We start from the raw sequence: 15,230 nt of genomic DNA, 5'->3' as shown, positions 1-15,230 counted from the left end.
CTCACTTTTTTATATTCGGGCACTTTTACAATAAAATGCAACAACACTTATCATCTCACAGATGCACATGTGAAAGTACATAGGTTAAAAATAGTATATATAAATATATACACACATGTATGTACAGTGAAGTACATACAAAATATAGACAGACGTACCAATAAGTAGATACTCTTCGCAAAATGTGCGGCTTGGTGGCTAAGAAAAAAATATGTGTAAAGTAAGGAAATCTATATATTAGAGAGTAGATAAAAGAGAGAGTAGATAGGCCAAAAGATGAAGTTTAGCAAATTGGGTCCATAATTACATGCTTTGATCAAAGTAGTTGGCTAAAAATTGTAATTTGACTGACTTCTGACTTGACAGAATACTATTGACTTCTGCAGTTCTTTTCTCTCCTATCCCCTTTTCTAAAAGCATAGTTGAGTACACAGTTAAACTGACACTCTCATACATTGCTCTTGACTTTGCAAATTGTTATAAATACTCTAGAAAGTAATTTGATAAAGTTACTGTCCTCTCTGATACAATAATCTTACTCTTGGAATCAATCATAATTAACCCAAGATAATGGTTAAGTTATATGTATAAAATTGTCACAGTGTCATTTGTAGCGAAGTTTTAGAAATGACCCACCTCTCCATTTATAAAGGAATGGTTATGGATCCAGCTCAAATCCTTTATTGAATAAACTGGGTTATAATAAAGTGACTTGCAAATATTATATAGTCACTTAAAAGAATATTTAGAAAAATTTGTAGCAACCTGAGAATATTTATGGTTTGTATAGTGAGGAAATCAGAATACAAAATTAGAAGTGCCTCAAGATTTCCCTCAGGGGAAGGGAAGATGAGAGAATCAGTGGGAGGAAATAATGCCAGAATATTAACAGAACTAGTGTTGGAAGATGTAGTATGGTGGGTAATATTTATTTATTTATTTATTTATTTATTTATTTATTTTTGTTAATACTCACCCAAGAATATTTTTTCCATTGCTTTTCAGGGAGTAGAAGAGAGGGGGAGAGGGAAGGAGGGAGAGACAGAAGCATCTATGTGAGAGAGATACATTGATTGGTTGCCTCCCTCATGTGCCCTGACAGGGAATTGAACCCAAGACCCTTCTATCCCTGGGCCAGTGCTCTAACCACTGAGTCAGACTGGCCAGGATGTGGGTAATATTTTTTCTAAACTATTCTATAATGAACTTATATTACCTTATAATGAAAATGCCTGTATTGAAATTTGCCTAAAAAAAAAAAAAAATGCATTTAAATAGAAAAGATGTGGAAAAATAAATAACTTAGGTAATCAGTGAAATCTAATCAGCATATCTACCTTTTTGCATTTTTTGGAATATTTGTAAACTAAAACGCGTGTTTCCTTTGGCTTCCTGGTCTTTTCTGCTTCAGTGAATTCATAATCAATGCTGCTCTTTTGAATGGATTTTAAAAGTATGGGAGCAAGTGATGGTTGAAAACTTATATTGTCAGAGTGGAAAATAAGGTCATATTTAGTATCTGAGAAAGTACAGTGAATAGCAATGTACTTTTAAACAAAAGGTTATTAAACCAGTGTATGTAATTAGGAAATCTCACCTGAAAGGCAATAAGCTTCATTTTGAAGAGTTTAATCTGAAGATCGCTCTGATTTTTTTCCCTTTCAGAACTTTTAGTATCCCATGGCTGCTGAGGGATTGAAATTCCCCATATTAATGCAAATTTTTACCTCCTTCCCAGTAGGATTCTGAATTCTTGCTGGGTAGAATTCTTTGTGCCCTGTGCACTATGGGTAAATGGATTTCTAGTATCTGTTAAGCTGTTACACTGTGTGTAGTCTGTGGTCTCATGGCTTATATTCTTTTATTAGGGTTGTTTTCTTAGGCTTTTTTTAAAATTGCAGTTAAATATGTCCCTTTTATGACTCTAGGGATTGAAAGCAGTATGATTTTTTTAGACTCTTCCAAGTTTTGAAATCAGTGAAAGAAGAAAATAAAATCTCTCCTTGAGAGAGATGGAAAGATATTAATGTTAGTGACAACATACATTTTTTTCAGCAACTTTGACTCAGTAAATCTAGCTGAGGAACTACTCTGTGAAAGTATGTCCTGGGGATACCAGGATAAGTAGGGAGTCCTTGTCCTCCAAGAACTGACAAGCAGAGAAGCCAAGTAGCCAGATAAGAAAAACACAAGACAGAATAGATAAGCTTCCCAAATCTCAAATAATCAGGGGTTAGAAGGAGACATTTCACCTAGAATGAGCATGACAAAGAGTTTCGTGAAAGAGGCTGCATTTGAAATGCTTTTAGAAGAATTAAGTGCAAATGAAAATAAAAAAGGAAATATGAGCAACAGCAAATTATCTAGTTCTTTCTCCTAAAATATTTGGTGTGAATATAGAAGACAGGCTAGGAAACTAGGTTAGAGTCACTTAATGAAGCTCCTGGAATGCTGGGCTGGAGAATCGGTACTTACTTCAGTAGGGATTGAGTACTAGAGATGTTAGAACAGAGGAGTGATAAGGACCAAAACTTCGCTTTAGAAATTTTTGGGCCCAGAAGATAGTAACAGCCCGGCAGCCAGCAGGCAGACCAATAAGACAGTGAGTTCGCTTGAGAGCCAACGGGGTCCTTGATGGGTTGTAATAGTAAAAATGAAATAGAATTGAAAAATGACACAGGGATATAATCTGCCAGAATTCGCAGCCCACATGTATGTCAGGGCTGAGGAGGATGGTGAGTCAGAGCTGCTGCTGAGGCTTTAAGCCTGGATAATGAGGAGGCTTGTGGTCCTATTACTAGAAATGGGAAAGTTGGGGGAGAAACTTATTTGGAAGTTGAATTTAGACATCTTGAGTTTGAAATACTAGCAGTGTATTCCAGCTGAAGATGGCTAGTAGGCAGATAATGGCTCTCAAAAGAAAACCAGAGAGCTTATTTGGAAATCAAGGCACGGACATGACATTGATGATAATGCCTAAAGAGCCTCCTTATTCTGTGTAGAACTGCCCATCAATTGTGTGATAGAGGAGTGAGCGTAGTAGGGGTTAACAGGCTCTGTTAGCCTTATTTCCTTCCATCTTTTCATATTCTTGGCCTGTGAACCTGCTTTTGAAGAGATGCTCTTTGTTCATTCTTTCAGCTAAGAAAGCATATTCCAGCCACTGCCACTGCTCATTTTGTCTGGGTGGAAGTCTCTTGGAGGTTTATGTTGAGAGTAGTGGGCCTCCTTAAGGAAAAGGCATATTATCTTGATGCCTAAGAATAGCTAGGAATTTTCTGTATTGACTGCTGTCTATTTAGATTATTATTTAGTCAGTGAAATGATTTGTAAATATGATTGTTCCTTTGTTTAGCAGTCTTAACATTCTGAATTTGGTCTGCTTAGTGGCTACTGAAATTTTACTAATATGAAAGCTAAAAGGTGGTGATTTCAACTTTTGATCCCCCCACCTTTGGTGATTCCCCCCCCCCATATCTGGGTGAGGATGGTGTATTGTAGAATATCAGGTATTGGCTTATTAGACTGAAATGAATGTAGCCAAGCTAACTTTTTCCCCGTGCTTTGCAGCAGTTGTTAATTTACAATCCAAAACAAAAACCTTCAAGAATGCTAATGTACTTGATTTTGTTACTGCTTGCTGTTGCTTCACCTTTCCTTCCATGTCTTGCTCTCATGCTTCCTAATGCCTGAGCAGACTGCATCATCAGAGCGCCGAGGAGAGTGGGAAATCCAGCCCAGCCGGCAGACCAATACCTCGTACCTGACGTCTCACTTGGCTGCAGACCGCCATGGGGGATCAGTGCAGGTACTCACTGCCTTTATTGCCTTTTCCTGGCCTTCTCAGCTTGGCTGGTAGAATGTTCGCTTGCTTCTGAAACTCAGGCTCCTTTAGAATGAAAACTTATAGCAAGGTTTCTATAGGTAATGGAATATATGTGCTGATTTTCTGCATATGTGGACTTGTAAACGAGTTGCTTGTTGAGATGATTGATGGTTATTGTTATTGACTAAGAAACATCTATATGGTTTCTGATACTGATTTCTGCTTAAAAACTAGTTCTACAACCTTGATCCACTCATGATAAGCCATAAAAATAATGTCAAGGTAGAAGTGTGTTACTGTCAAGTCTGTGAATTGTAAAGACTTAAAATGTGTAAAACTAAGTATTTTTTGGGTAGAGGACTGCATATGTAGCTCATTCCATGGTGATATGTGCCTTAGTGCATAGGTGAGAATGTTAATTAGCCCAGGTGAGCTGTTTCTGAGTGGATACCCATGTAGTTGGGCTCGCTCTTTTTTCTCCTGGAATAAATGTGGTCTTGGAGAATTACTTATTACTTCATTTGGACTGTTTTGAATTTCTATTCTCGCTAGTACTTAAGAAGTACTTATATCTCGTAATTTTTCTTATGTCACTGTCTTAATATTCTTGACCAAAGGTTTTTTCACATACTAAGTGACACCACTAATTGGGGCACACAAGTGAACCCAGAGCTACCAAACAGAAATTCTTATAAAGGGGTAGACAAACCTTTTGCACATAGAAATGCATCTTGATAGGCTCGATTGTCTAGAATATGCTTTTACATGGAGTTGATTCACTAAAGTTAGGAGACAGCTTTTGCCCTATAAAAACCACATAGGAACATATAGGTAAAAATGATGGATTGAACACACATATCTACTCTCACCACTTCCTGAAACAACACTAAAAGAATGATAAAGCGATTTTTTTAAAGACATAAATCCCTGTAAGAATGGAGAAAACAGAAGAGGAGGCAACAGCAACAAAATGTTAGAAGCTGGAAAGCAGATGGGAAGTTATTAAATGACTTAGGATTCTCAAGAAAACTGAATCCTGTGCCTGTAGAGGGGAAAGCTTAGAGCCTATTTACACTGGGGAATCCCCAGAAGGCTCAGAAGTTGGCTTTCTATAAGGGGGAGGTGGGTGTGGAGGGGCATGTGCTAAAATAATGAAGATTGGTTAAAAGGCTGTTTAAAAAACCAGAGATCCCTAGATGCTCTTCCTCCTCCTCAGCAGAGACCAAAGATTTATTCTTTAAAAAGGCAAAATAGAGAATCTCTGGATTAGGGGGTATGGGGCACATTTGGGGGCAGAGTACTAGCCTGATAAAAAATGGAGGTTAAATGATTTTATGCATACTGACTACCTTCTTTCCGCATTGAGTCCTTCAGAATGCTGATAGCCAGGTATGTACCTTCCAGGCAGAAGATTGAGTTGGCTCTGGGGAACCTGACCAGCTCAAAAGAAAACATCTGAGCATACTGACAAAAGGGTTTCCCTAGCCCAACCTGTGTGGCTCAATGGTTGAGCATCAACCTATGATCCAGGACATCGAGGTTTGATTCTTGGTCAGGGCACATGCCTGGGTTGCGGGCTCGATCCCCAGTTGGGGGCATGCAGGAGGCAGCTGATCAATGACTCTCTCATCACTGATATTTCTATCCCTCCCTTTCCCTCTCCCTTCCTCTCTCTGAAATCAATAAAAAAAATTTTTTTTTAAAAAGGGTTTCCCTAATGAAATGGCCTAGCAAGGTCATTCTGCAGTGAGATCCAAACTTTAGAAGTCCTACCCCTGTACTCAGAGTGCCAATTAACTTCGCAGTCTCCAACTTTTACATATAAGCAGACAGTCAAGGATTATCAGACTTCTGAAGAAAGCCTTTAATGTGATAGAGACCAAAGCAAACAGCAACAACAAAAACCCCACACACATTATTAACATCCTCAGAAACAAAAGATACCGCAACTGTGAAGCAAGGACAGGACACTATTTTTAAAAGGAGCACTCTCAGAGCAAACAAACAAAAAGAGCTCTTGGAAAGTAAAAACATAATAAAAAATTTAAACTCAATAGTTTGGAAGATAAAGTTGTGAGGAAGTCTCCCAGAAAGTAGAGCAAAGAGACAGAGAGGTAAAAATAGTGGGAAACAATAAGGTTTAAGGACAATCCAAAAGATACAATTTCTAAATAATAGGAGTTCCAGAGTAAGAAAGTGGAGGGGAGGAAATCATTAACAAAATAATTTCCCAGAACTCATAAAGACTTGTTTCCATATCAAAGGGGCCCACTGAGTGCCCACTGTAATGGATGGTAGAACCATACCAAGGTACATCATTGTGAAATTTCAGAACACTGAGGACAAAGAGAAAATCCTTCAAGCTTCCAGAAAGAGAGAACAGTCATATGCAAAGAAAGGATCAGAATTTAGTATAGCTTCACATTTCTAAATGGCAATATTGGAAGCTAGAAGTCAATGAACAATGCCTTCAAAATTCTGAGGGAAATTTTATTTTCAACCTAAAATTCTGAACTCAGCTAGACTATCAGTATGGTTGGAATGTACAATAAAGATGTTTTCAGAAATCTGTGGTCTCAAAAATTTTACTTCTCATGCACCCTTTTTTATGAAGCTACAAGAGGATGTGCGCTATGAAATGAGTGAATAAACCAAGAAAGAGGAATAAATATATGGGATCCAGGAAACAAGAGGTCCAACACAGAAGAGAAGCAAAAGGACTCCTCAGTATGATGGTAAAGTCAGGAGGTCCCAGGACAGGATAGTCTGTCCCAGACAGAGGTGGTCACAAGGCTTTGTGAGCAGTTTTACCAAAATGATGAATTGACTAAGATACTGATATGTCAGAATATCTTGAAAGTGTTTAGATGAATAACAGTTTGATTAGAATTAGTGATTAGCAACTAATGTATAAAAAGCTAAGTAAAATAAAATTTAAAAGATAATTAACTCCAAGGAAAACAAATTATACAGGGCAGGAAAGATAACCGTGGTATACTTTATAGCACAGCTGTAAATAGCTTTTAATAGTCATAATGCAAACGCTAACAACTGATCTAGTCAGAATTACAGGATAAATTATAATGGGAGAATAGATTGATGGAAAAAGTGAATATAATGCCAAAAATGATGAATTAAGATGCATGTTGATCACAGGTATATAGGTAAAAAACAGAACAGTCAACTATCAAGGAAGAGGAAATAATGGAATGGGGGAAGGAAACTGCTGTTTTTTCCTAACCATCCTTGTAGAAATAGTTGATTCTTTACACACTGTGCTTATATAACTCTGACAAAAATAAAATGTAACAATTAAAATATATATATATATATATATATAGCCCTGGCAGGTGAGACTCAGTTGGTTCAGGATCATCCCATGCACCAAGAGATCACTGGTTCGATTCCAATCTTAAATACCTATACTTTGTGATCCAGTTAATTCAGTTTCAGATAAATATCCCTCAGAAATGCACAGATACTAAAGATGTATGTTCTAGAACATGGTTGTTAAAAGAAATATGAGTCACATTTGTAATTTAAAATCTCCTAGTAATCACATTAAAAAAGTAAAAAGAAACAGGTGAAACTAACTTTAATAATATATTTAACCCAGTAGATCTAAAAAAGTTGAACATGTAGCCATTATTAAAAATATTAGAAATATTTTTCCCTTTTTAAACTAAGTCTTTGAAATCTAGCATGTATTTTATACTTACAGAACAAACATCTCATTTTGAACAAGCCACATTTTAAGCACTCAGTAGTCACATGTAGCTAGTAGCTAGAGAGAGAGAAAGAGAAATATTGATGTGAGAGCACAACATCGATTGGCTGCCTCCTGCATGCCCCCTACTGGGGATCGAATCTGGGCATGTGCCCTGACCAGGAATTGAACAACCTGTTGGTGCACGGGATGGTGCTCAACCAACTGCACCACATAGGGCTTAGCCCCAACTTTTATAAACTTGTGAAGGTTATGCTTTTTGTAAACCAAATCAATAATAACTTTTCTAACATATAATAGATGTCCACATTCCTGAGTTGTCTCGCTTACCAAAGGAAATATGGTCAAATCATGCTTCCTAACCTTGATGACCTGCAGATACCATGACCTGCTAGGGAGTACAGAACTCTGAGATGAGAATTTTGCTCTGATGAAGCACACAGACACTCCCATTCCAACTTGTTTAATTGGCAGGCCCCGACGGTCCCCATCCTTCCAATATTTCCACAGATGTTTCATATGTGTAGGCCCAGATTCAAGAAGATAGTATATTTTTCTCTTTCAAAAACATGACTCTAAGTTATTTAAATAAATACATATAGGAAATATCTATACACATGTAGGACCAAGCAAGGGCCTAAGACTTAAGAATGACATTTAACATTTAGCCAATATTTATTTTGCTCAAATCTTTATAATTTTTAATTATTTACAATTCTTATTAACGTCAGTATTATAGGTAGAGAAACTAAAGTAGAGAATTACCAAATATGTTAGTTGTGAGAAATAGGATTGAAATGTTGATTATCAGCTAAAGCACTTTTTCTTTTGGCACGCAGTTCTGATTTTTCTTCATGTTAATATTTTGAAAAATGGGACTAATAACTCAAATTTTTGAGACTCCCAAAAGGGATATTACCAATGTTAAGGACTAAATTTCAATATAGTACTTCACCTTAGTCTCTTTCATGGATAATCCCATATTAATTACTTTGTTCTTGTGTGATTTAGGCAGACGAATGTGGGATTAATAGTGATTATAGCAGCCCTGGCTAGTTTTGCTCAGTGGTTAGAGCATCAGCCTGAGGACTGAAGGGTCCCGGGCTTGATTCCGGCCAAGGGCACCGTACCTTGGTTGCAGGCTCTGGGCGTGGTTGGGGTGCGTGCAGGATCCAACCAATCAATGTCTCTCTCACATTGATGTTTCTCTCTCCCCCTTCCACGCTCTCTGAAAAGCAATGGAAAAAATATCCCTGGGTGAGGATTAAAAAAAAAGTGATTACAGCAAAATAAATGTCAGTATTCCAGATACAGAAATAAAGCTTTTTTGCCTGGCGAGCAGGGCATGGCGGTGCATAGAGGTGCGACTGGGTGGTGCCAGCCTCTGCAGGTATGCAAAGAAGCCTTTTTACACAGATGTCCTTCGAGATAATATGGATCAGTCTGGAGTTCTCCTCTGTATGAAAGCAGAACCCTTTATAGTGGGGACCCTACAGGTCCTCTCTCCATCCAAGTTCAGTGTTCAGTATCTCAGGAAGATATCCACCTGTATGCGAACCCAGGCCACAGAGGGAGTCAACCCACGCCTGTACTGGTCTACCTGGAGGCACATTACATGTGGGAAGCTACAGTTGGCTAAGGATCTGGCATGGCTTTACTTTGAAGTATTTAATAGTCTTACAGTAAAGACACCAGAGAGCACCTGGACTGGTCTGAGATTATGTCCAACTGCACATCTGAAGATGAAGTCAAAAAGCAGAAAAATCGGCAGTTAAAAAAGTTCTTCCTGAGGACATCTTTGATTGGAGAAGAGTGGCCTAGTCCCAGAAACAGATCTCAGTCTCCTGACCTGACTGAAAAATCCAGTTGTCATAATAAGAACTGGAATGATTACAGTCACCAAATGTTTATCTATGATCATTTGTCAGATTTCCTTGAGCTGCTTTTGTTTTTATTTTTTTAATATATCTTAATTGATTTCAGAGAGAGAGGAAGGGGGAGAGAGAGTTGAAACATTGATGGTGAGAGTGTTGTCACTGATCAGCTGCCTCCTGCACACCCTCCGACTGGGGATCGACCCCACAACCCCGGCATGTGCCCTGACTGGGAACTGAACTGCGATCTCCTGGATCCTAGGTCGATGCTCAACCACTGAGTTGTGCCTGGCTGGGCTCCTTGAGCTGCTTTTAGATCCAGAACAACTTACTGCATCGTTTCATTCGACTAATAGTAGTCTAGTCTCTAGAGAAACTGTTGTGGCACTCGGCTTTCTTATTGAAGGTACAGTGAGGAGAGCCAGGAAGATATATCCACTTCTTGAACTTGCGCTGTGGCAGCCACTATATGCAGAAAGTGGCTTCTCAAAGATCTCTAAGATCTTTTCTTTCTACAAGCTGGAAGCCTGGTTGAGAGCCTGTTTGGGAATCCACTTGGAACCTCTGCTTCCCTCAGGTCTGGAAAGAAATTGGCTTGGGCTCGCCAAGTTGAAGGGATGACCAAAAGAGCTAAGATTGCTTGTAATACTCACGTGGCCCCCTAGGATGTACCACATGGTGGTCATGAGCCAGGTTTACAAGCAGACATTTGCCAAGAGCTCAGATACTCTGGTGGGGGCACATGTAAAGATTCATCGTTGCATTGAACCTTTTGTATATCTTCTCTCTCCCTTACAATCTGTGACAGTTGAGAAGTGCAGAAATAACACCTTTGTCCTTGGCCCTGTAGAGACTAATCTTCACCTCCACAGCTGTGACAACATTAAAGGCATTGCCATTTGTCATCATTTGTCCATCTCTTTTACAACAGGCTGCATCTTTTACACTCTGATGTCTACATGCCCACTTATTCTCTCTGGGAACCACACAATAACTTTTGCTCTTTTCATATCGATTACCCAATGCTGAAGGACCATATGGCCAGCACTGGCCTTGGTACAGTGCCTAACTATTGGGATAATCCAATGATTGTATGCAGAGAAAACAGAGACACAAGTGTCTTCCCACTCTTACCACCTTGTGAATTCTATGTATTTATTATCCCCTTTGAAATGGAAGGGGACACAACCGAGATACCTGGGGGTCTTCCATCTTCTTACCAGAAAGCACTGGGTCAAAGAGAACTGAAGATACAAATCTGGCAGAAAACTGTGAAGGAGGAGTCTCATTTGACAAAAGATCAAAAGGAGCAGTTCCAGGTACTTGTGGAAAATAAGTTTTATGAGTGGTTGATTAATAATACGGGACATCTCCAACAGCTGGAGGTGTCCCCCTGCAGCAGATTCCAAACAAGCAACAGGATAAGACTCCTCCATCAAAACACTGAGCCCTGGAAACATGAGGGTGAATGGAAGATGATGCACATCTTGAAACTAAATTAGGAAGGTGCTCTTGCTGCTTTAAAAGACTCTGGGGCTTTCTCTTCCTATTTAAGACCTTTCCTTGATTTCCATTCCATTCTTATTTATTACCATTTCAGTTGAATTTCACATAAACTGACTACTATATAAGTATACTATTTATAGAACATCAGAAAATTCATCTTTGTGATGCCAAAATGGAAAAGTTGATGAAGCCAGTCCCATTGAATATATGTTAATATTAAAGGGGTTGAATGTAGATTTATAAGTTAACTTTACATTTTAATTTGTATAATAAAAGGGTTTCATCCTTTCCAGAGTTAAGAGGAGTTCTATAGTTCTTTGTAACTATTTAAAAGGAAATTACTACTTTTTTCAAAAATAATTGGAAAAAGAGTATGGTTGTTGGTATATAAATATAGCAGAGGTAGTTTTATACAAAGATATTTTAGTCCTTAAAGTAAAAAACTTAAAACTGTAAAATCTTTATTTTTCATTTTCTGCTTCAGATTTTCAATAAATAAGCTCTAAAAAGTAATAAAAAAAAAAGAATGAAAGATTTTCAAAATGAAGTTATACTAGAAAAAATCCATAGAAAAACTATAAAAATGATATTGTTTAAAATACTAATTATATTCATAAGGTTCTTTAAAATTTTTCAAATTGCTTTAACTTAGTAACATGAGGTTGATGACCAAGGTTATTGGCATAGTCCAACAGAATTAGAAATCAGGGCTCACAGAGGACGTTGTGGTAAAGTTAAGCCTGGAATCCAGGTCTCCGGTCACCTATGCTAGTGTTTTTTCCACTGCACATATAGGCAGCAGTTCGGTGGTTTGACAAACTGTACCTGCAACCTGAAATAATTAAGTGGATACTCTGAAAGCCTAGATTGATTCCCAAAGTGCAGTTAAGTTTAAGGTTAGACAACTGGTGTTAAGGTTCCCATTTGTGCCTGATTCATTTAAGGATAGATTCTCATTGATACAGACAGGATGTCTGGTCTGGAAAGTGAGGATAACATTCCTTCAGTTGCCCGAGGACATTGCTTGTGGGCTTTCATAGCAAGGAGAAATTAGAGAATATGAGACTTGTGACGCCATGAGCCACCATCATGGCCCAAAGTCACCAGGTAATTCTCAGTGGTGGTGCTTACTCATGCTTTGTTTATGTCAGTAGAGGCCAAGACATTTTATTTAACATCTTGTCTAGTTGCTGAATTGTTCACTAAGAGACTTACTATGATTTCTCCTTTAATCCTTGTGCTCACAGAATGAACTTAAGCACTATCACTAGTGCGCAGCCAGAATATGCCCACAAGAAGCAAATGTAGGCTGAGGAAGTGAACAGGACATTAGTGTGAAGAGCTATGGTTCTCCTATCTGTAAACCCTCTCTTCTCAACCTTTTGTTTTTGCTGGGTTTTCCCCAACTTTTTATTTTGAAATTTTCAAATCTACAGAAAAGCTGGGGGGTGGGGAGGGAGGATGCAGTGAACCTGTTTATATTCTTAACAAATTAGTAAGATTTTACCATATTTGCTTTAACTGTGTGTGAGGAGTTGTGGGGACAGGGGGCATGTTCACCAAACTATTTAAATGTACGTTGCAGTCATCATTACATTTTATCTCAAAATACTTCAGCCTTCATCTCCTACGAACAGAAATATTCTCTCATGTACCCAGTAACACCATTTTTATAACCAAGAAAATTAATAATAATTCCATAATATCTAATCTACATTACATATCACATTTTCCGCAATTGTCCCCCAAATTAATTTTACAGTGTTCCAGATTTAATCAAGGGTCATACATTGCATTTGGTGTTATGCCTCTTCAGTCTCTTTCAGTTTTTTGGTCTCTGAATTCTTAATCTCTTTTAATTTGTAACAGTCACCCATGTCTTAAAAAGAAAAAAGATTTTTAAGACATATCTTTTTTGAAGAGTCTAGCCTTATTGTCCTATAGAATGCCCCACATTTTGAATTTGTCAGTTTGTTTCCATCATACTTGAATTCAGATAAAACTTTAAGGGGGGAGGGCCAAGAATACTACATAGATAGTCATATAGTACTTATTATTATATCATGTCAGGAGATAAATAAAATTGGATGGTTCCATTAATCAGAGATGCTAAATTGGATCCTTAGCAGAAATTTGGGTCTCCCTCGCATAAGTCCACATTTAATATTGTAGGTTTCTTTAACCATGCAGCATAGTTTTCATTTTTTTAAGGCATGTATTATTAATAAGGACAAAAAATATTGCTGGTTTAGTAATAATGATGGGCATAGACTGCTGGTAAGTAGTATTCACCTTGTCTGCCCTTCTTTGAAACCTAAAAGACTCCTTATACTAAGCATTTCTTTCTACCTTCCTCTTTATGACTATAGGAAATTTTTATGAATTAACTCTGGTAAGGACCCCAGATTTAGAGAGAGATAAGAATAAACATTTATATAGGGAGAATAACAGTAATATGAATATTTATGGAGCCATTGCTATGTACCATGGCACTTTGAAAGCACTTTCTGTGGATTGTCTGCACAGTAACCCAATTAGGTAAGCAGCATTGTTTCCCCATTTTACAGATTAGGAAGCTCAGGCACAGAAAGATTGAGGATCTTGCCCAAGGACCCACAGCAAGTAAGTGGTTGGAGCTAGGGTTCAAACCCCAGGCTGACTAAGTCTAGTGCCCATATCTTATGTACTGTGCTATACTGCCTCCATTCTGTGCACCAGATATTGTACCAGGCACTGTCTCATACATTTTCTTGTATAATTCTCAACCTGTAAGAAACAGTCTCAAATAAATGAAGTTACTTACCTAAGGGCATATGATATCCGAACCATTTATCCTATTTTGTGGTTCTCTCCCATGTTTCAGCCAAGATCTTTAACAGCAGAGTGGTTTGTGCAGCGGGGTCCCTTTTCCCACTCCCCAGCACCCACATAAACAGGAATCATGTGCTGGAAATGAAACCAGGAGGCAGAAGCAACTGTACAGCAAGAGAAGCCTGATCGGGTCCACATTAACCAGATGACAGGAGTGAGAGCCTTCAGTTACAATTCGGGGACCATCAGTGAGACATGAGATGACACTGAACCTGAAATAAAGGTTGTTGAAATCAGACTGGTCTTCCAAGGGAAAGCATTTCCTTACCGTCTGCCCTCTCACCAGAGAGGACATGGCAGTCTTGTTGTTTGAGTAACTTCAAACTGATGGTCAAAGCCATGAAGAAATTTCTGAAGGAAAGTGTGATTGCTTATAGTTTCTGATGTCCACTATTGATTTCCTTTGTAGAATTTTTAACATCATCATGGATGAGTCTATATTATAATTACAGCATAATAAAGTAGGAGGAGTAGAATCAAAGACAGTAATGTGACCTATTGCGTAGGATTTTTGTGGGGGTTAAATTTACACATATATAATACACACAATCTAGTAGAGTCCCTGACACAGAGTAGGCATTCAGTATGGAAGTTATCATCATTATGTGATCACATCATTGAATTTTGTATTCTCACATGATAGGAGCTGGGAACCTTTCCTAAATTAGGACAGTTGGCCCCTCAACCCAGAAGAACAAACATTCCAGATACTGCTTGACTAGTGCCTAAGTAAGAGACCAGATGTCTCTTAGTGACCCTCTCTGGCACTGGCAGGAGGTTCGTATTTCGCGGTGTCTGTCACACTCTCTTTCTGTTTCAGGTGGTTAGCTCAACCAATGGAGAGCTGAATGTCGATGACCCCACGGGAGCTCACTCCAATGCACCAATCACAGCTCACGCCGAGGTGGAAGTAGTGGAGGAAGCTAAGTATGTTCATCTTTCAAGGGGGCTCTTGAGTCATAGATTAAAAAATATTTTATTCTGTCTCTTCTTCTCTGTGTGCTGCTAATCTCAGACTGAATTCCTCATGCTTGTGTCCATAGCTTTCTTCTTTTGGGCATTTTATTTTTTGCATGGTACTCTAAGGCTGCTGCTGCCCTTCTTTAGTTGTGATTTCCAGAAGACAATCATGTTTTTCTAGTCTACATGAGGCAAAGACATAGTGAACTAAAAGAATCATGATAGAAGACCTATAATAGATAGTAGTCATGAGCCTCTTGGTACCCTGGAGCTTCTTGCTTCCTATGGGACACACAAAAATCTGCTTATCTCAACCATGGGCTATGCTGAACAGCATGAAATTTCTGGTTCTTGGTTAACCACTCTGCATATATAATCCTGGAGCAAGGGTTTCAGCGCCATTTTGTTCTCACTTAGATGATTCTGGATTCATAGAGACTCACATAAGTAAGGCAAGGAAAATAGT

At 38.4% G+C, this 15,230-nt stretch overlaps 1 protein-coding gene and 1 pseudogene across 6 annotated transcripts in view; both read left to right on the top strand.

The window, feature by feature from the left end:
- Window positions 1-15,230, top strand: part of CSNK1G1 (casein kinase 1 gamma 1) — a 133,003-nt gene that overhangs the window by 109,827 nt on the left and 7,946 nt on the right. For 4 of the 5 annotated variants that reach the window (XM_081121636.1, XM_081121638.1, XM_081121637.1 and 1 more), the window contains 2 exons: window positions 3,698-3,808; window positions 14,625-14,731. In XM_081121636.1, coding sequence (XP_080977762.1) covers window positions 3,698-3,808; window positions 14,625-14,731 — 218 coding nt within the window. The remainder of the gene's footprint in view (window positions 1-3,697; window positions 3,809-14,624; window positions 14,732-15,230) is intronic. The other variant, XM_081121640.1, reaches the window with a different exon arrangement.
- Window positions 8,948-10,852, top strand: LOC308549233 (TBCC domain-containing protein 1-like; annotated as a pseudogene). Its single transcript has 2 exons — window positions 8,948-9,502; window positions 9,744-10,852. The product of its transcript is annotated as a TBCC domain-containing protein 1-like (transcript).

The sequence above is a fragment of the Miniopterus schreibersii genome (genome assembly GCF_964146895.1).
Source record: "Miniopterus schreibersii genome assembly, chromosome: 1".
NCBI lineage: Eukaryota > Metazoa > Chordata > Mammalia > Chiroptera > Miniopteridae > Miniopterus > Miniopterus schreibersii.
Note: the sequence above shows the minus strand (reverse complement) of the source record. Positions and strands in the feature narration are given on the sequence as shown.